Source organism: Enoplosus armatus, chromosome 7 (genome assembly GCF_043641665.1).
Source record: "Enoplosus armatus isolate fEnoArm2 chromosome 7, fEnoArm2.hap1, whole genome shotgun sequence".
Lineage (NCBI taxonomy): Eukaryota > Metazoa > Chordata > Actinopteri > Centrarchiformes > Enoplosidae > Enoplosus > Enoplosus armatus.
This window is the reverse complement of record NC_092186.1, coordinates 9696409-9715708: the sequence shown is the minus strand read 5'-3', so window position 1 is coordinate 9715708 and position 19300 is coordinate 9696409. Positions and strand designations below refer to the sequence as shown.

At 40.7% G+C, this 19300-nt stretch overlaps 1 protein-coding gene across 1 annotated transcript in view; it reads left to right on the top strand.

Annotated features, from left to right (window-relative positions):
- The first annotated feature begins 935 nt into the window (after positions 1 to 935).
- The window catches only part of pip5k1ca (phosphatidylinositol-4-phosphate 5-kinase, type I, gamma a), a 36354-nt gene continuing 17989 nt past the window's right edge, over positions 936 to 19300 (top strand). Inside the window, exons 1-3 of the mRNA XM_070908217.1 lie at positions 936 to 1068; positions 18365 to 18396; positions 19198 to 19284. Coding sequence (XP_070764318.1) covers positions 936 to 1068; positions 18365 to 18396; positions 19198 to 19284 — 252 coding nt within the window. The remainder of the gene's footprint in view (positions 1069 to 18364; positions 18397 to 19197; positions 19285 to 19300) is intronic.

Genomic DNA, 19300 nt, shown 5'->3' with positions numbered 1-19300 from the left:
AAGATTCCAGCAGAGGAACACAGATGAGGGCCTTGAGGTCTTGTTTGAGTGGTGTTTTCTGCTCTGTGTACTGTATACAATAATGGCTGAAGAAAACAGTTTGAGAGTTTACTCGACTTGCAGCTTGATATTGTGAAGATATTACAGCATGTTTTATGCATATTAATACTCATTAATCTGGTAATTTGAATGACTTCTAATTATACCCATAGTTCTGGGTCATACTAGTACATTGTCAGCCAACACACCAGTAACCAATAGACAATAACCTCTTGTTTTGGAGCCAAAACATTTATTAATTTAGACATGGCTATATATCCAATATAAGATAAGTTTGAAATCTATATACAATACAGTATGATTAATATGCAAGCCAGGATGAGAACTTGAGAGAAATCTGTCATTTTTATTATGACTTAATTGGTCAACCCTCTCCCTGGCTGACTCTTCCAGTCTTTTCTGTTCCTGTTAACGTTTTTGTGGCACTTTTAAGTAAAAGTCATGATAAAGAGGTGTTGACTCACCAGACGGATTAAGAGCCCGTGTAAATGTAACGCAGCCACTCAGACTCCCATCAGTTCAAGCTGACCTCTGCATGTGATTCAGAGCATCACGCTGAGCTCCAGGCTGCAGCTCCCTCGGCCTCCTGCAGGGGGAGCCACCGTGCCCAGCACAAAATCAGGCAGCAGCGGTACGGCAGCAGCAGCAAGTGCGGCGCAGTCGACCTGAGAGGAGCGGACCGTGCGCCGCCGTTGTGAGAACACACCGCACAGATGAAGGGACAGTCGCGGATAACTATCACACATTCCTCCGTTTGATTATTGTTACATTTCAAACAACACATTCCTCCTTCCCTCTCACCGGGCACCGGGTTCGCGCCATCGGTGTGGGTCTTTCATTCGGAGTGCTTGCCTGTTTTTCCTCCGGGAGGCTGAATGGAAGCAGCAGCCGAGGGAGCGGTCGGGCTGTCGGAGGCCAGGGACGGGAGTCCGCTATCCGGGGCCGCAGCATCCGATGATGGGGACACGGTCGTTGGAGTTAGCTACGGGATGGACGCCGCAGACATGGGTACTTTATCACCTCTGAAAATAAACCCTATCCGTCTTTCATGTTTATTTCATTACCCTGACATCCATTTCGTCTCTGATACTACGGCTGTGACCAGAAAGTCCCGACTCATCTTTGCTAGCAAGGAATTGGTAAGCTAGGCTAGCAGCTACCTAGTAGCTGACTGGATGTGGGAAGCAGGTAAAGTTAGGTACCATATACAGGTACTATATGATGCATACATTATATATGTGTTACTGTATAATCTGTGTTGTACGTTCGTGTAGGTACAGTCGTGACTAGTCAACAGCACAACAAACCATGGCCAGGAAATGAGATGTCTGAAAGGGCAAAATGATAAATGTGGTATAGATGAATTTGATATATAGAAAGAGCCAGAGGTGTAACTAGGATTTCTACCCACCTTCTCCCCAGGAACAACATCTCTCTTTGACCCCTCCCCTGACTTTTCCAGCATTTAGACAACTAGCATTATCACCACCTGTCACCCACAAGCTATTAAAAAAACATGAATATCACCCATTATGTTTCTGAAGAAGCCATTAAAGCCTCAATTTGGGTTTACCATTTGCCACCATCTTGGCATTTACTGGAGTCAGATTCTGAAGCAAGCAGGAGGGCTAATGAACAAACCGCAGTCACCACGGCTGGCTGTGACAGGCTGAGACACGTTTTACTTGTATTTTATTTTTAGAGTGTTTCTTTTTTAATTAAGACACACATTTGAAGTAGATGTTTTTCTCAGAGGACGTTTTCATTTGTCATAGCAGGAAAAGCACAGGTGTTTCTAATAACATTTACACGGCTCTGTTACATTTGTGAGGCAGCATGAACAACACCAGGACCATGACACTGAAGCAGCTAAATGGAAGTCAGCCGTCGTTGATTTTATTATTTACACCTTTGCTTTTCCTTTCTGTGATAAGGCAGATGTCTTTAGTGAAAAAGGCCTATTAGCAATTGAGGCCATGGTGTATTGTGTAACTAATTATTAGAACGATATAAATTGGCCAGACCGCTGTATCTGCAAATATTTTATCATCGTATTAATTGATACTGTGTACATGCATTACACAAGTTTATTGATCAACTGTACAATATCCTGCTCAGTACTCACTGTATCTTGGCTAAAAACAAACAATGACCAACCTTAAAGATCTCGAGACAATTGGAGAGTTTTCTCAGTCACTTCAGTACAGTCAGAGTTTTCTTAATCCCAGCTTCTATTGGTCATTGGAAGAACTGCAGTTTAAGACACTAATGCACTAGCTTCTGCATTTAGCAGGGATGGTTGCTGCTAATAAAAAATATAATAATACATTTTATTTATAGGGTGCTTTTCAAAATACTCAAATATGCTTTACACAAGAACATATCAAAGTTAAATAACTGCTGTAGATCCATATTTCAACTGAAGGAGCCTCCCAATAGTACAATAGCGATGCCCTGCTGGGATCAACGTCCATACTGTGTGATATCAGCTATTGAAGACAGGAGGATGGATGATGAGGTCTATATAGACCGGTTTTATGAATAAACAAGAGCCAATGATGCTCTCTTATTACAGAAAGAGAAGGTCACATTTGAGTGCAGTCATGTGTACATTGATAGACTATGTGTGGATATTTTAAAGAAGAGGTAGACACATGCATATAGATGACACACCACAATCTATGAATTGAAGAAAGATTGCCATCATTAGGCTATATCTGCCGAATTTGTGAAAACAGGCCGTATTTCTTTATGAGAAGATCAGGTTCACCTTCAATATGTCAGTAATACTTTGACGTTGGTTCAAATCTTAGTTATTGCTATTTCAGACTCATCCAGTATCTGTGCCATCAAGAGTGGTAATCAGTTGCTTGGAAATCAACATAAATTTGGTTTTGCACGCATTTAAAACACATTTTAGATTAAAAGCACTATCCTTGGCATTATGATAAATGATTGCATCATCAACATAGAGATGGGTGCTACTATATAAATGACACACGTTATTTGATATAGCCATGTGTTGACTTTAAAGTATACTAATGGATTTGGATATGTCTGTAAATGCATGTATTGGTGCCTGCAGCTAAATGTTGAGTCCAACAGCGGTCGGTCATGCTGCATTCACTGGTCATATTCACAGTTTGGGGATTTTCATTATCACAGGTGAGGCGAGTGCTGACTTTGACAGGAGCTCAGTAATGAGAGGTCTGTCTGGTGAGGTTTTACTTGTCGAGCTGAGCTGGATCAGAGGGTGAGAATGGAAGTGGGGTGCCTCTGGCTGCAGATGCTCGTGCTTGCTGGCACGTGTCTCGTGTGGGGGGGTGATTTCACAAGCGTGTACCTGCTCAGTCAGTGTGCGCCTTCACATGCAATGGAAAAAACAGGCCTTACTGGAGAGAGAGTGAGGGCTTGCATGTACAAATGAATAGATGCATTACTGTATTCAGGTTGAGGGTTTACAGGCAGTCGGGACTCACCTGTCTGTACTGTGTTTTGAGTGACTTGACATTGGCTCAGAGAGCAGCAAGATATAATGTTTATGAAAGCAATAGAGGACAAGTTTTCATAGTGTGATGCAATTTGTAGTGTGATTATATTGGATAGGGTAGAGGACTGGAAGATGCAGCTGACTGTTTAAGCTTCTTGTTTTTAACATACCACCATCTGTAACCTCGTTACCCCATTTAACCTCAGCTTTATTCATCTCTGAACCAGCTAATGCTGCAGGTTGACTTGATTTTAAATATTACTGAGGGAAGACATATTTCAATTATGCCCATCATTCATGCGGTACTGCCCTGAAATGCTCTTAGGGCAGGGTTTTATGAGTGCTAAAGAAGTCCCATTAAAGAAAAAGTCAATACCTTCCGACAAGTCTTGCAGTGAAGCAAACAAGGAGTTATTCTGCTTCCAAAGCTACTCGCTATTATGCTAAGTAAAATATACAGAAACAGACACATTTTCTAATACAGCCATTTAATACACACACTCCATTGTTCTATAAAGTTGTAGTTCCAAACACCTGCTATAAGGTAACAGTATTCCTGTGCTGCAGCAGTGTAAATAAACAGGCTGCTACTGTATATCTTTGTGATTTCACTCATTATATAAGTCAGCAGCATATTTCCTTGAGTACATTTTCTGACCAAAGCAGCCATATACAAAATAAAATAATTATTACATGACTTCACTGAGGGCCTGAAGCCTGGGTGCGTTGTAGGCTAATGGAGAGGAAACTCTCCTAAACTCTGTGCTTTTTTATCATGGTTTTAATTTGGGAATAGAGGTTATCAAATTCAGGCAGACCTACAGCATATTGTGATAATGTTACTCCATATCAACAACAATGAATGTGCAAACACATCAGCTCCAAGCTAGTGATATTATCAGACACCACACTGCTCTCATAGTTTCTATCACTGCTATCATTAGCCTCGCAGTGTGAAAATGCTGTTACAGGACAATTCTAGCTGAACACGTCTCACTATTTTTACTTGATACAGTGGTGAACCTACATTTAACGATCTTATTCTTTGTATTGCTAATATAGTTGTGTCTGTCTCCTCTCATACAGAGCTTTTGTAGGTTAAGCTATTTTGTCTAATAAGCCCTGCAACAGGGAGGGGTAGGTGTGGATCACACTGTGACTGCCATCCAACATCTGTCAGTGAAGGGTCTTAAAGAGATAGTCCATTAAAGGCTATTCAGATGAATTGTGTTAAACCCAGAGATTGTGTTCATTTCTATGGCATTGTAATAACAATGTGGTATTGGCACTGGCCAATAGAAATAAATGGAAATGTCATTTGAAAGGGTCTTGGTGGTTTCTCATTGGCTCTTGCAGATTGTATATGTTCACATGACACGTCAAAGTGAGAACTTAGTTAACGTCAGATCTTGCGTATGTGTAATTGCAGATTGCGCAGTTCAGCTCAGCTGCTCTGGATGTGTGAATACGACGTTGTGTGGGTGTCACAGCTGGCTGTTAAATGGCTGTCTGAGCATTTAGTCCCATTCAAAGCTCCTCATCCTCTGTCGTCGTAATTTGTCCCTATAGTCTCCTGTCAGCACGACAGCATTCATCTCCCCTATCTTCTCCCCACACTCAAACTCAACTCCTCTCGCCTTCAACCTTGGTTCTCCTCTCCTCTCCTCTCCTCTCCCCTCTTCTCTTCTCCTCACTCCAGAGTGAGCTACAACTCATTTACCCCCTCCTCTCTGAGTGATTCCCTTGGCTCAGCCACTCATTTGTCACTATCCATCAGTCCTCGCCCCTCCCGTGTTTTTCTCTTTGCACCGCTTTAGGCAAGGCCTGTTGGATTTGCTGACGGAAGCATAAAGGGTGGTTGCCTTCTGTTGAATTTATCATCTGTTTGCTTCCTCCTTATTCGATCTGCAAGGTCTCTCTCTCTCTTTTCCCCCCTCTGTGGCTGTGCGTGCCAGTATCCCAGTTTGTATCCCAGTGGCCAATTCACAGGGCTTGTATAGGATTTTGACCCTCTGCCAGGTTATTTAATGTCATGTTATTTAACGTAGCTGATGACGCAGGTCAGCTACGTTGTACGTGCTGATGATTTTCTCTGCAAGTGACAGGATGTGTGCTACAGCAGCTATTTTAAACAGACACCACAGCGAGTGTTGTGTTTGCTGCTGTCTGCTTCATTTTCTGAGTGATAGCTGCTGGAAAGAGAGTAAATACAGGAAATGGAGACATAGACAGGGAGGAGAGACATATAAAGAATTCTAGGCTGTATTATCTTCTATTGTGGTGACTTTGCAGCTATAAAAGGCTTTATGTGCCACTGGATGAGGCTCTGGCTCAGTTTTACACTGCAGTGTCACACTGCCTTGGCTTCCCTCAGAGGGGAAATAAGGCGAAGACCTGCTGTTTTCAATTAGGAGAGCTACTGTGGCCACTGTGCAGGCTATTATTATTTCATAATCGGCACCTGAAGCATGAGCGCAGTCAGACAGGAGCATGAAGCTATCAAACTTTGAACCACCCACATAGAATAAGTGCTGATTATTTTCAACCAAGAAAGCATTGGAGTGGTGCCTCCTTGGGGCTTCAGTAATCGTACCTATTCTGGTGTCTGTGTTGCTTCCCTCCGCAGTCCAAAAACATGTTAGGTGAAGTGGAAGCTCTGTGTGTCTATGTGTGTCAGCCCTGTGATAGACTGGTGACCTGTACTGTGTGTACGCTGCCTTTCGCCCAGTGGATGCTGAGATAAGCTCCAGATAAGCTTTTTAGAAAACTGATTAAAATGATTAACCACTATTTATTAATTTGCACTACCCTGTCTCTCAAATACACTAAACTACTAACCAACAACGAATTTAAAATTTTGTTTTTGCAGTGGTTAAAGCTTGTATTCCTCTTCGTTTCTTCATTTCTATGTAAGCCTTGCGGGGGCCTGACGTTCCTTTTTTCTACAAAAACCTTCGAATAATAAAGATATGCAATCAGCAACAATTTTAATAAATGATTAAGCCATTTTTTAAAGCAAAAATGAAATGGTTCCAGCTTCTCAAACGTCTCTCTCTACTAAAATAAATTGAATATGTTTGGGTTTTGAACTGTTGGTCTGACAAAGCAAGACATTTCAAGACCCCTTGCCTTCTTGGAAATTATAATGAGCAGTATTCCCTTTTTCTGATACTTATAGACCAAGCGAATAATCAATTAATCCAGAAAATGATTTACAGATGAATCAATAATGAAAATAATAGTTAATTGCAGTTCTAACATAGACCACATATATGTTTGCTTGTTGTTTGCTTTGATTTCAGGCTTCTTGTTTATTAGAAGTCATCATATCTCCTCATTGATTGTTCTTTGTACTTAAATCAGTACTTCCTAATTCAGCTGCATAAACGTAATCTTTAGATTCTCAGAGAAGTTTTAGAATAAAACGGTTAATCTGTTGGTTATTTACAGTCTCAGTCTGCTTGAAGTGAACGGCAAGCAAAGCCTTGATAAGTGGAAGAGAGGGATGCTGGAGGGTTCATGTAAGTTTAATGGGATCTGAGCAGTGAGAAAATGTATTCATTCATTAAACAGTGTGGGCCTAGTTGGCAAATTCAATCTCCCTGACCCTGGTCTCAGCAGTACTCCACTCGCATCTCATCTGATGGTGAATTTGCAATGGATCCAGAGAGTGGAGTAGACTTGAATAATCAAGGCTGTATTTTCCAGTGTCTATAAGTCACTGTGTGGCCTGTGTTGGTCACATTTGTCTCTCAGGTAGATTTATTAAGCTGTTTGCACCTAGTTTCTGACGCACTCTGTACCTACTGTAGTGACACGCATTTTATTTATTAAATTGGCATACTGATGTGGAAGCATAGCTCGCCTGTCAGCTGAGTCACAGCTTACATATCAACTGTAAACTTCTCTCCTTTAAGCATACAAGGTAAGTATAAGGAAATACTCTGCCTCAGAAAAGCTGGCAGACATTTGCACAGCCATATCAAGGGAAGGTTGTGGTACAGTGTAGTTTGACCTGTTCACAGAATTATTATTGTTATTATGTAATAATGTGTAATTTTCTTAGTTAGAGTTTCATTGCAGTCTAAATGGTTTGCAATAATCATTGCTATTGATACTTTTTATTTCAGTATAAATATATATACTGTATATTTTGTGCAGTTTAAATCATTAAATTGTGTTTTTTAAGCTGTTCTCCACTTTGCACTCCCAATGCTAATTACAAACGTATTGTATACTCAAACTGAAAGTAAAATTTCCTCTGCTTTTTCATAATTCTGGCCGCCGATGTCTTCCAGTTTGGGATGTCACAGTTAAATGGTTGTGTTGTGCCCAAATTGTAACACGTTTTGCTCCAAAATCCCATCAGTGTGTGATTATTGATTTTCTTGCTTTCTTCACTCCTGTCCAGCCTCTCTCCACAGACGGCTTTGTGTTTCCTCCATGTTTCAATATCCTGTGGGCAGCCTGGAGAAGAGGCTTCATTTTCTATACTGTTTTGAGCGAGATCAGCAGCTGCGGACTGTGTTATTTGCTGTATTGTATTTTACAGAAGGCCAAGGCCACTGTCTGTCTGTCTGTCAGTTTTTCTGTGGGTTTTCATCTGAGCCTACAATAGCTGTGGAGAGAATTTCTCTTTGAAACCACAGACTGTGCAGCCTCACACTGTGTATAAGAGATAGAGGCATCTTAGTGTTCGGTAGAATGGTAAATGATGGAGTACACCTTGCTGAGTAACCAACCTATACCTGAGGCTGCTACTCAACAGCGGTGCTATTCATTTAGATGGCAGCCTGCACAGGTGGTCTGTGTGGCGTAGCATTTCTAAGTTTAGCGCCTCTAAGGGGCATGCTGGGATAAATGCAGTGCCACAGAGTATTTGGATGATGGCTGAAGACAACTGTTATTGCCATTAAGACTGGCGCAGCCTACATGGTTAACTTGAAGCAGTTTAAGTCAACATTGCTGCTGTTGTTTTTTGTGAATTTAAGTAGCAATTGATTCTGGAAAGCTGTCTTGTGAGTCACTTGCTCAACACCTTCATGGCAGTTAGATAATGTAATACAAATGCATAACACATAGTGTATGTATAGGAAAAATAGCTCACTTTGTGCTTCATATTGCGTGACACAAGTTTTCTTTTAAGCATGAGTTTCAGCTCTGCTCTGAGCCACAGATGTGCATATCTGTGTAGATGTGTCTGTACAGGTATGAGCAGCAGTTACCTATGATGTTGTGCAACTGTGTTCCTTCTGTAGATTACCCTCCACTGAGTCACCAGTGGCAGAAGATGCTGCTCTCAGCAATAACAGCAGCACACAGGAGTCAAGCTGATCACCACCCTGTTTATTTGTATTACCCACTCCACTCCCATGACTCCCTACTCAGTCTCCTCTCCTCTCCTCTCCAGTCCGTAAAAGGACCTTTTTCTCTTGGCTGAAAGCTTCGACTGCATTTTGAGGATCAGCAAGGATCACTAAGCTCGGTTCTGATCTGGGAGCTCAGTAATGAAAAACATACTGAAATTGCATAAGAGTTTGAGCACTTGCGTGTGTTTGTGTGACGTTTTGCCGGGAGGACTGAGCTGTTTTTAGCTTTGCCCAGAGAACCGGGTGCTGCTACTCAACCATTCCAGTCTCTTCAGGAGCAGCAACACCTCCCCGAGGGAGTATAGGACACACACACTCTTGACATATCAATCCCGTGGTATTAATACAACATTCCCACCAGCTGGTGTCCAGGAGAAAATGCTAACTGACATTGTGAATATAGAAATATCAATTACTACCACTCTTCCCCTGATGGAGAAGAGTACTGAGTCAGTCGACATGTTGACTCACACTGTGGGCAGGCATCACACTCCCACAAACACACAGGTAGACGTCTGCTCTGCGTAGCTGACAGGAGTTGCTGTTTTATTGACTTTCGGAGGTGTATCCATGTGTGCGTGTCCCTGTGGTGTGTGTAAAAACCAGCTACTACCACTTTGGTTTTCATAATATTTTGTCAGAATTTGGCAGAGCAGCTAGACTCCTCTTTAATAAAGACACCGCTCTCTGCATCTCCTCACTTTGAATTTCCATTTCAAAGTCTGCTGAGCTTTCTGGCCTCTCCAAGGAAAAATTACACTTTCATACGCACCTGTTCCATTAGTCTGAGCCACAGTGTGAAATGAAAATGTTGGCTTCACCTCGGCGGCGAGATTTAGACTGGAGTCACTGGCTGCTGTCAGTAACTGCCGATCTAGTCATTTCAGCCACATTTCATTCTCAGTTTTAATGTTAAATAGATGGATTTGGACGGGGAAGGCAGATGGTAGATACAGAGTACAACCAGGTGTGTAATTTTAATATTTTAACCTTTCATAGCAGAGAAATGTGTTTATATAACAGAAGTACAGCCATTTCTGCAATCATCAGTGTCTGAATTGTTTAAAGAAATAGATTATTTTTTGATTGACAGTTGCATTTTCTCTAACACCAAAGCAGAGCGGAGACAGCCATCAACCCAGAAAACCAGACAGACGATCTCTTGACTTCCACCTGTCCTTGCATTGGTGCCATCTTATCCTGATAATCCAGACAGTTAGTCTAGTAGCCTGGAGAGAATGGGATTGGGATTAGGGATAGTAAAGTAATAGTGACTGTGATTTAGCTGGCTTTGCTTTAAGGCTTCTGTCTGCCTGTGTGACCCTTGCAAAACCTCAGAAGATTCAATGGGAATGCAATAGTTTGTTGTCTTAAGAAAATCAGTGGTGTCTGCTCTGTTTTTATGTGCTTAAAAGGCAAGGAAAATCAGTACTGTTGCTGGAGTTTTTCTCTTTAAAATGGCTATTGTTCAACTTGTATGCAATGGCAGGCTGGCATATAAACTAACTCATCATATGTCTGCATTTATCAGCTCAGTGTCTTTGTTACAATAATATCTAGCAGCTAATTAATATTTTCTTTGTCAATCAACCTAATCTGTTTTTTTGGTAAGTGATTAATCATTCAGTGGCAATTCAAACTCTAATGTCCAAATCTGTAACAAGCAACTATAACGAATGATCAAAATAGCATTCTATTACTTTCCTCTTCCATTAAGTAATTAATTAATCGACCAGTTTCTTAATTTAAGAAGATACACAGTATTTTAGATCTCAAACAGTTAATTAATGAATCAATGTGTTGATCAACCAGACATTTAAACTGGACATGAATCTGCAGCTGTTTGGATAAATAAGTTTGGCTTGTTCAGTTCTGATTTGATTTGCTGCTTTTCTCTGTTTTCTGTGACAGTTATCTTATATATTTGTTTTTGTTCCATAGACCAAGTGATAAATCAGTTAATCAAAGATTCATCTGTAATGAAAAGTATTACTTGCAGCCTAAAGAATTTGTCAAAGGCTCCTTAAGTAAATACAGGTTTGTCTTTGCGTGTTGCTCATCATCTGGCTCCAAGCTAAATGTCTCAAAGGGTTGAGGTTTTTTTGAGCCAGCAGTAGGCAGGAAGCTTTTTATTAAGCCTGATGCCATTGATCATAATGGATGACTTGGCATCGTGAAAAGCTGTCCTCTCCAGCCTCCGCTTCCTCCACACATTCACTGTATTATACAAAGTGTATGACATGCACTGACAGGGGAGGACGGAGCAGCTTTGCCCTCTGTGCACACTGCTTTGTTCAGTAAATCAGAGGAATGCTGAGAGGAAATGTACTTTAGGGAGAAGGTTGTGGATGCACCCATCACGCCAGTTTAAGACGTGTTAACGTATTTAGAGCTGAGTGCAACTTCCTACTGTAGCCTGTAAGTAGCTGGCATTACCGTCTGTGTTTCTCTGCCTGTGTCTGGTACTGTGCGTGTTTACATGCAGAAGCAGTACGGATAAGCCGTAAGGATATTATTCTGCCAGAGTGCAGTCATTGTGAGGAACGTTCAAAGCCTTTTTGAAAAGCTTAGCATTAGGAAGTTGATGACTCTTTAATTATTAGTGTCGCGATCCAATTGGCTCTGAACTGATCCAGGAGGATTGGTCAGTTGAGACGAATTATATACTTAGATGCACACACAGATATCTACTTCCGCACACAAGAAGAAAGAGTCACTTAGTATGTTTATATGCACATTAGTGCTGAGCTTTTAGTGTATCCTGCTTATGTGCATGCTAGCATCATGTCCTAGTTACAGAAACACAGAGAAGCTCTTTGGTTGGGTCGAGCTGGATTACTCTGAATCAAACCAGGATACTGTGACATGTAAACACCTAATCCGTGTTTTTGATCACTTCCTGCCATTTGCACAGGTGTGCTGTTGACTTGAATCACATTAGCGGTAGTCAGAAAAACTAAATGTGATTTTAAAAGAATAATTTGACAATACACTTATTGGTCTTCTCGCAGAGAGTTAATTGAAAAGGTTGATATCACAACAGAGCCAGGCTAGCTATTTCCCCCTGCTTCCAGTCTGTATGTAAGCTAAGCTAATCATCCCCTAGCTCTAATTTCATACTTTATGGATATGAAAGTGGTATTGATCTTCTCATCCAACTCTTGCCAAGAAAGCAATTAAGCATATATCTCAAAACTAAAGACAAAAAGGTTAAATATTGAACTGAACACATCACGTGTTGCTTTTCCATTACTGATGACAAGAAGAGACAATTCTTGTCCAGCAGACAGTGTGAAAATATGTTAAGGCAATAAAACAAAGTGGCTTCATTCTCAACTGTTAGACGGTACAGAAATGAGATGTTAAGGTGTCTGAAAATAAAGCCTGCTCACACAACAGAGAGTTGTCATAAAATCATTTTATGTGTGTGTGCCAAGTAAACATCATATCCTGAAGACTGACTTTAGTGTGCATCTAAATGTACTCAATTAGGCCTCTTTACAGCCTCCCCTTTTCCATTCTGGGCCGTGGCCAAGAGGACGAGGACCACACTGGCTGACTGGTGTGCTCATGGAAAAATACACAAGCCGCTGGCTACTGAGGGTTCAAGGGCTCAAGGGTGGTATGGCCTGATGACACTGATTTAGGATCAGTTTGCCTTCCCTCAGTCGAAACAGCAGCCATCACTGTTACATAACTCTCCTGTGGAAAGTGAACTAGGTTGAGGTTAACCATAAATTAACAAATTCTAAAAAAGGAGGTCCTCGAGGCGGCTCTGTCTTTCTGAACTTCAGCAGCATCCTGGACAAAAGAGAACGGATGAGTTTCTCCTCTAACACTCATCATCACGCTGTTGTCAGAGATAATATTACAATCCCACAGCACTGTTCACGAGGCAAAATACTGACACAAGAGCTGACTGTATCTTACCCCTCTTTGTATTGAGCAGGCTGCCTTGTTGATTTTACTGCTCTTTAACATTTTGACAGATGTATGGATTTCTGCTTTCTATAGGTCAGGTCAGATGCAGTTTGACACATAAAGCAAGCGCTGCTTCGTTGCTGTTGTTGTGGCATGAAAAATTAACACCCAATCGATGGCCAGAGCATCATCACTTAGCCTCTGCCAAGATAACAAACAATCATCTCAAAGACTGCCTCTTACTTAGCTCATCCTCGGGGAGTCCCAGTATTGATCCCATCTGGGTCAGACATCGCTGTCAGTGAGACACATCAGCGCTGACTACAACAAATTGTTGTAATTACTTGTAATTACGATGTGTTTGATAGCATTTTGTTTCAGTGGATGGTTGTTGTTAATTCCCCTTTGTAAGTCATATGAGGCTGCTGCTGGTTTTATTTTGCCTTTTTTACTGTCATGTATGCTCATGTGAACGAGTGGGTTAACAGCTGTAGTCTGTATGTGCCTGTGTGTCGGTGAGTTGTATTATATACTACTGTGTGGCTGTGCTAATGCTCTATTTAAGAGCAGCATGAAAGAACATGTGGAAGGCAGCATCTGTCTGTTGATTCCAGGCACACGTGCCTTAGTCATAAAAACGCTGGTTGACCTCAATTGAGGCACCATGGAAACAAGAGGGAGAAAAACTGTGTGTGTGAGAGAGGGAATATAAACATGAGGTCAGAGCAGATATTTATTGTATATGTACTGTGTACTGCCAAAGCCTAGGACATAGAATGTAATACAGGTTATTATAACAGGTAACATGAAAGCTTTTAATGACACCATTTTGTTTTATATCGCAATTTTAATGAACTGGGTTGTGTCGGAAACACTGAGTTTAGATGTTACCTATTGCTGACATTAAAAGACGATATTAATCCTCTATGTAACTCTGTAACATTGATTAGTGTTTCAGAGCATCCCTTTTTTCATAAGTTCATGATGAACACTATATTCAGTGACCTGAAAGCATGCATGCAGAGTAAACTCATCTGATACATCTGATTGGTATTAGCATCAATACTGACTATTTTTAAATGGATCAGGTATCAACCAGGTGTTACCAATCCACACTTACCCTTCAAAAAGCACAAAGCCAGTCAAAAAATATGCTGTGCAGCATTGCAACATTATTCAAACCCACATAACTTTATTTTGAATTCTAGTAGAGATTCTAGTGTTAAGTTTCCAAAAGATACAAAATATGTCAGTTTTGGAAAACGTGTATAAAACGATGCACAAGACAACGTGAATATTTCTGTTTAATGGAATGAATTTGAATATTTCAGTCAGTGTAAACAGTGTCTTTGTCACTCGCGTTAATAAAATGATAAAGATGTAACGTTATAAACCTTCAAGATATAAGAGGAAGAGGAAATAATTAGAATTTGCAAAAGTCTAAGTGTAATGTTGGTGCATGAATGTCTCCATATATCTGAATAATCAACATGTATCTCAGCGCCATTGTGTTACATCTCTGCTTTTATGTTGTATCAGTGGAATAATCTTCTATTGCAAGAATTATGTTTATTAGTATTGTTTTTGCAAAGTATGTTGCTGCATCCATTGTTTCGAGTCGTGGGAGCTTTGTAATGTTTACTAGTTCCAATTGTGCATCTTTCACTGTTTCAAACAGGAAACAGTGTATTGCCAGTAGGCAAATGATATAGATCAGTCTGTGTCTCACTTCGCCTCCCATGGCTATCACCAGCTGGTAATGGACCAGACTGGACCATTAAACCAACACATAGCAGTCCGACTAAGCAACAGTCTCAGCTAGCAGCTATTTATTTGGATGTGTCTATTTGTTGGTCTGTCCCCTGAAGAGCTCTACAGACTGCTGGAGGAGGACCTATTTTACCTCATGTCCTCATTCTGAAGCCTCTTAGCCTCTGTTGAAGCAGTAGGGCATGATGGTTTTGTCATTAGCACTCACAATTGGTTTCCTGTAATCATAATATAATTACATTTCAGTTTGGCATAAACTTAAATTAAATGGCTAAAATGGAAACGTGGTTCTGCATTGCTCTTACTCGAGCTTTCATACACTCTCTTCTTTCAAGGACCGTCTCTGTCCTCCCGTAATTTATTTGTTAATAGTAACAATGTTCATGTCTGTGTTTTACTCTATGTCTGTAGATGAATGTTATATGTTATATTATGTATACATGCATATATTACGTGAATGTACAGTAAAAGCGTGATTTTGGATTGAAGATTCAGATATTTGATTTGATTTGATATTTGATGTTTCAGGATGCAAAAAGCCTTTCTATTTGTACCTCATAGTCAGACTGCAGATTAATGCACTGTCTGAATAGACTAGATAGTTTAGAGTAGCTTCTGATACAGTAGATATGTCTGGTAGATTTGTTTGGTAAATATCTTGTGCAGAGGCCTGTGTCTACTACGTCTTTTTTGATATAAAGGTCAAATAAGTACTGCTCTTTATTGGTTTTCAAAGACATCAAAATATATTGTAGTAATAACAATTCATACAATATATCAGCCATCTAACTCTACTGCGTGCAAATTTGTCTGTTTCTGACTTTCACGGTGGTGTTTCGCTCATAGTCGAGCAGGGAGAGATGGAGCACATGCTTGGACACACACACACACACACACACATAGCCTGACTTATTCACTGCACACACACTATGCCTTACGCTAGCAGTCACACACTCACTCCACCTTACACATACCTACGCTTGCATACACACTCTGAGGGCTGTCTTAACAGGTGCAGGCATGTGGAAAGAAAGAGATGCACACACAAACACACACACAAATACATGCACACTCAGGGAACAGGTATTCGGAAATGACAGAAGAGATGTGAAAGAAACACACCAATCACAAGCATCTACATGCTTGGGCTTACAGATACAAATAAATAGTACAGCATGGTGAAAAGCAGGAGAGCCTCCTCTTTAATTATCTGCATTGCAAACATTCCTTCACCAGCAGGTTTTTTTTTCTCCTCAAATGTTATTCCCTGGATGTTCCAGTTTGCAGGGAGCGTTGCCGGGATTGCATTGGCACGCTTTGGCTTGCTCATCCCAGTGTAAATGTGTGTGACAGAGGGAGCGAGAGATAGAGACACTGAGGAGGAGGAGGGTTGGCAAACAGGCTATTCTGTGGCTCAGTCACATGGGCGTCCACGAGAGGCAGGCAGACAGGCGCACAGAGGCAGAGACTACAGAGGCAGGCTATCAATTCAGCTGCAAACACTTCTCGCTGTGAAGATGCTATCCCACTCCTGAGTGACACTGGGTTATATAGGTTAGCTGTTATTGTCTCAGCCGGTGGGGGAGACTGATTCATTTTTTACTGGTTGGAGCCTCCAAAGATCACAGCCAGAAAGTCTTGTGTCATCTCCTGTCATCCTTAGTTGACCTGGTGTCAGTTGTTCAATAATAATATATATATGTCAAAATGTGTTACGGGCTCACTTGTAAACATTCTGTGTCTTCTCTTTGATACAAAACAGTGATAGTTGGGGTAAAAAAGCCTCTTTTCACCGCAGACATTTTGACATGTTATATGAGAGAGAGCACAGGTGTAACTAATAACACTAGTATTTGATGTACATCATTTAGCTATATCAGTTTCAGGGTAAAAAGGAGGTGTAGTCGCATCAGACAAAAGCCATTTTTCACTGCAGACATTTTGACACAGGTGTATTTAATAACATTCATGCATGCTGGCTCACTGGATTGGCTTATTGAGATACTTAATGGAACGGAGCCATAATTCATTTATGTTATTATTATTATTACAAAATGTTTGCAATGAAAAGGTCTATTGTGGCTGAAGGAGTTACACAGGTTCTATCTTTTGCCTAACACAGTAAATATATTAATAATAATGTCAATATTACTATTAATGAATGCTAACACTACATCATTTGCATACACAAGCTTTAGTTAGATGAAGCATGACTGACTGTGTATGTTCCTTATAGACTGTGTAGGCCATACAGGTGTACAGAGTCTTGTTAGACACTAGTATTCTGCCATGCACACACGTACAGACATAATAGAAAGTAATCACATTGATAAACCTTGTGTTCTGTCCAATGTTTCTGCCAATTATTTGATCTCATCACTGATATTTGCATCTTCATTTATTAATTCCCAGCAGTCAGACTGTGTTGCTGCTGTTGCAAACATATCTGCAGTTTCTCTATAAATTCCACCGTCTGGGTGTCTGAGTGTGATATTGGTTATGATAACAGCGAGGGAATTAATCAGCCTGACTCTTGTGCTGTCTGAAGCCCTGTCTCATCCCCTCTCTCTGTCTCTTTCCACTCGTTCATTTGCTCAATTTGTGTTCTGTCTTTCCTGCCCTCCTGAGCCTTCTCTCCATTATTATGCTGAGTGTTATACATCTATAATTATGTGTCTATTTCAGGCCTTCCTGCCGAAAACAGTCCTCTGATTGCCTCTCTCTACTGCCTGCATCCTGTTATTAGACTAAAAATTATTACAGCATAGCAGATGTAAGATTGCTGTACTTCTGAGATTAGTTAGATTGCGATATGTAATGTGTGCCGTTTGTATTTGTTTGTCTCTAGATAATATTAGCCTTGTAAAATCTGCTAAAGAGTGCGAGTGTGTCGTTTATTCCCACTTCAACAAACAGCAGATTTAAAGTTTGTAGAACTGTTCTTTCCACCTTAGTTTAAAGGGAAACTTGAGGAAAAGGGTGTCTGAGCTTTTTTCAGTCAAGACTTGTGCATGTTTATGTATGTATGTATGTTTAACCCTTTACCTTTTATATCTGACAGAAAATGTGACATTGATTGGCTTTTACAATGTAAAGTTTTCAAAGTACAGTTTTGCAGGTATTTGGTCATAAACCAAAGTATTCAACACACAGAAATTTAGACCTCTTGATGGCACTGGATGAGTTTTAAGTCATAAGAATTCACCCTGAGGGGGACATGAATAAGGGTACCACATTTCATGGCATCCATCCAATAGTTGATGAAACATTTCACTCAAAACCACAAATGTGGACCTCATGGTGGCGCTAGAGGAAAAGTCAAGGGATCACAAAAGTGAGTAGGATTCATCCTCTGGGAACCACGAATGTCCGTATATAACTGCATGGCAGATTTGTGATATTTCAGTCTGGACCAAAGTGGTGGACTGACCAACCAACAGACAGACCAACATTGCCATCTCTAGAGCCGCTAGCATGGCTAAAAATGCATTCAATCACACACACAGTACATAGGACTTTGAAAAGGACTTGGTGCCCTTGCGGCTGACGTTACTGTTTCCTGCAGTTCCTGCAGCTGACAGACCCCCACTTGTGTTTGACACTGTTATTACATAATGTTGGACCGCTGTGTTGACCCTTTGGGATTCATCTTTGTCACAGCACTAATGATGCTCAGTAATGGAGCCTCTCTGTCTCAGTGCGACTAACACAGTCATCTCTGTCTCTCTGCTGTGTATGTCTCTCTCTCTCTCAGATGCTGCTGCTAAGAAAGCCTTCATCACAGAGGTGAGCTGCCATCTGTCCCTGTGATCATCAGCTCTGTCACGCTTCTCTTTTTAGTTCCTTTTTGATCCTCCACATCAATAACTACTAGTTCTTTGGTTTTAGCCCAACGCTAATGAAGCCTATAAAAAGGTTTGATCTGAGGATCTTAGGGGCAATTAATATTTGGGTAATTTAATATTTGCTGTACGTAATATTCCTCGCTTGGTGCATGAAGACTGCCACAAAAGTCAGTACAGACAACAAAGTACCAGAAAGTGTAGTCAAACAAAGTAAATCCCTCTTCAGTATTCTTTGTCTTTGCTCGACAACTTGGCTCACATTATCTTAATCCTCCTAATTTGGTAAATCCCATCCATCTGGCACTGCAGCTACTTTGCTGTATGTTGAAGCAAACATTTAGAAGTATTGCACAGTTTGTTTAATTTGAGTCCGCATGAGGACATTTAATTTTACATAAATGCCAGTTTAAACCAAAAAGCAGCAAAATAAATATTTACGTTGGATGTCTGGCTTTGAGAAAATATCCACTGCAGCTTCAACCATTAAAACTGTTTCTAAATCAGATTAAATTACGAACTGTGCTATCAGACCTCATGCTATGCGCAGTTTGAGTTGGGTTGATTAAGGAAGTAAAGTTCCACTAATCAAAGATCCTTAGAAGAGATGGACCAAAGTTTGCATTTTGATGGTCTGCTTACTGCAAGTCAGTTCATAACTACATAATAAACAATCAAAATTAATGAACAGGTGCAAATCCTCCTGTCCCTATAATGAAGTCTCTCTCGCTCTTTTTCTCATCAGATGCCCTCATCCTCAGGCCTGCCTGGTCAGGGAAAGAAGATTGGCCACAGAGGGGTGGATGCATCCGGCGAAACTACTTACAAAAAGGTACTATAGACAGCAC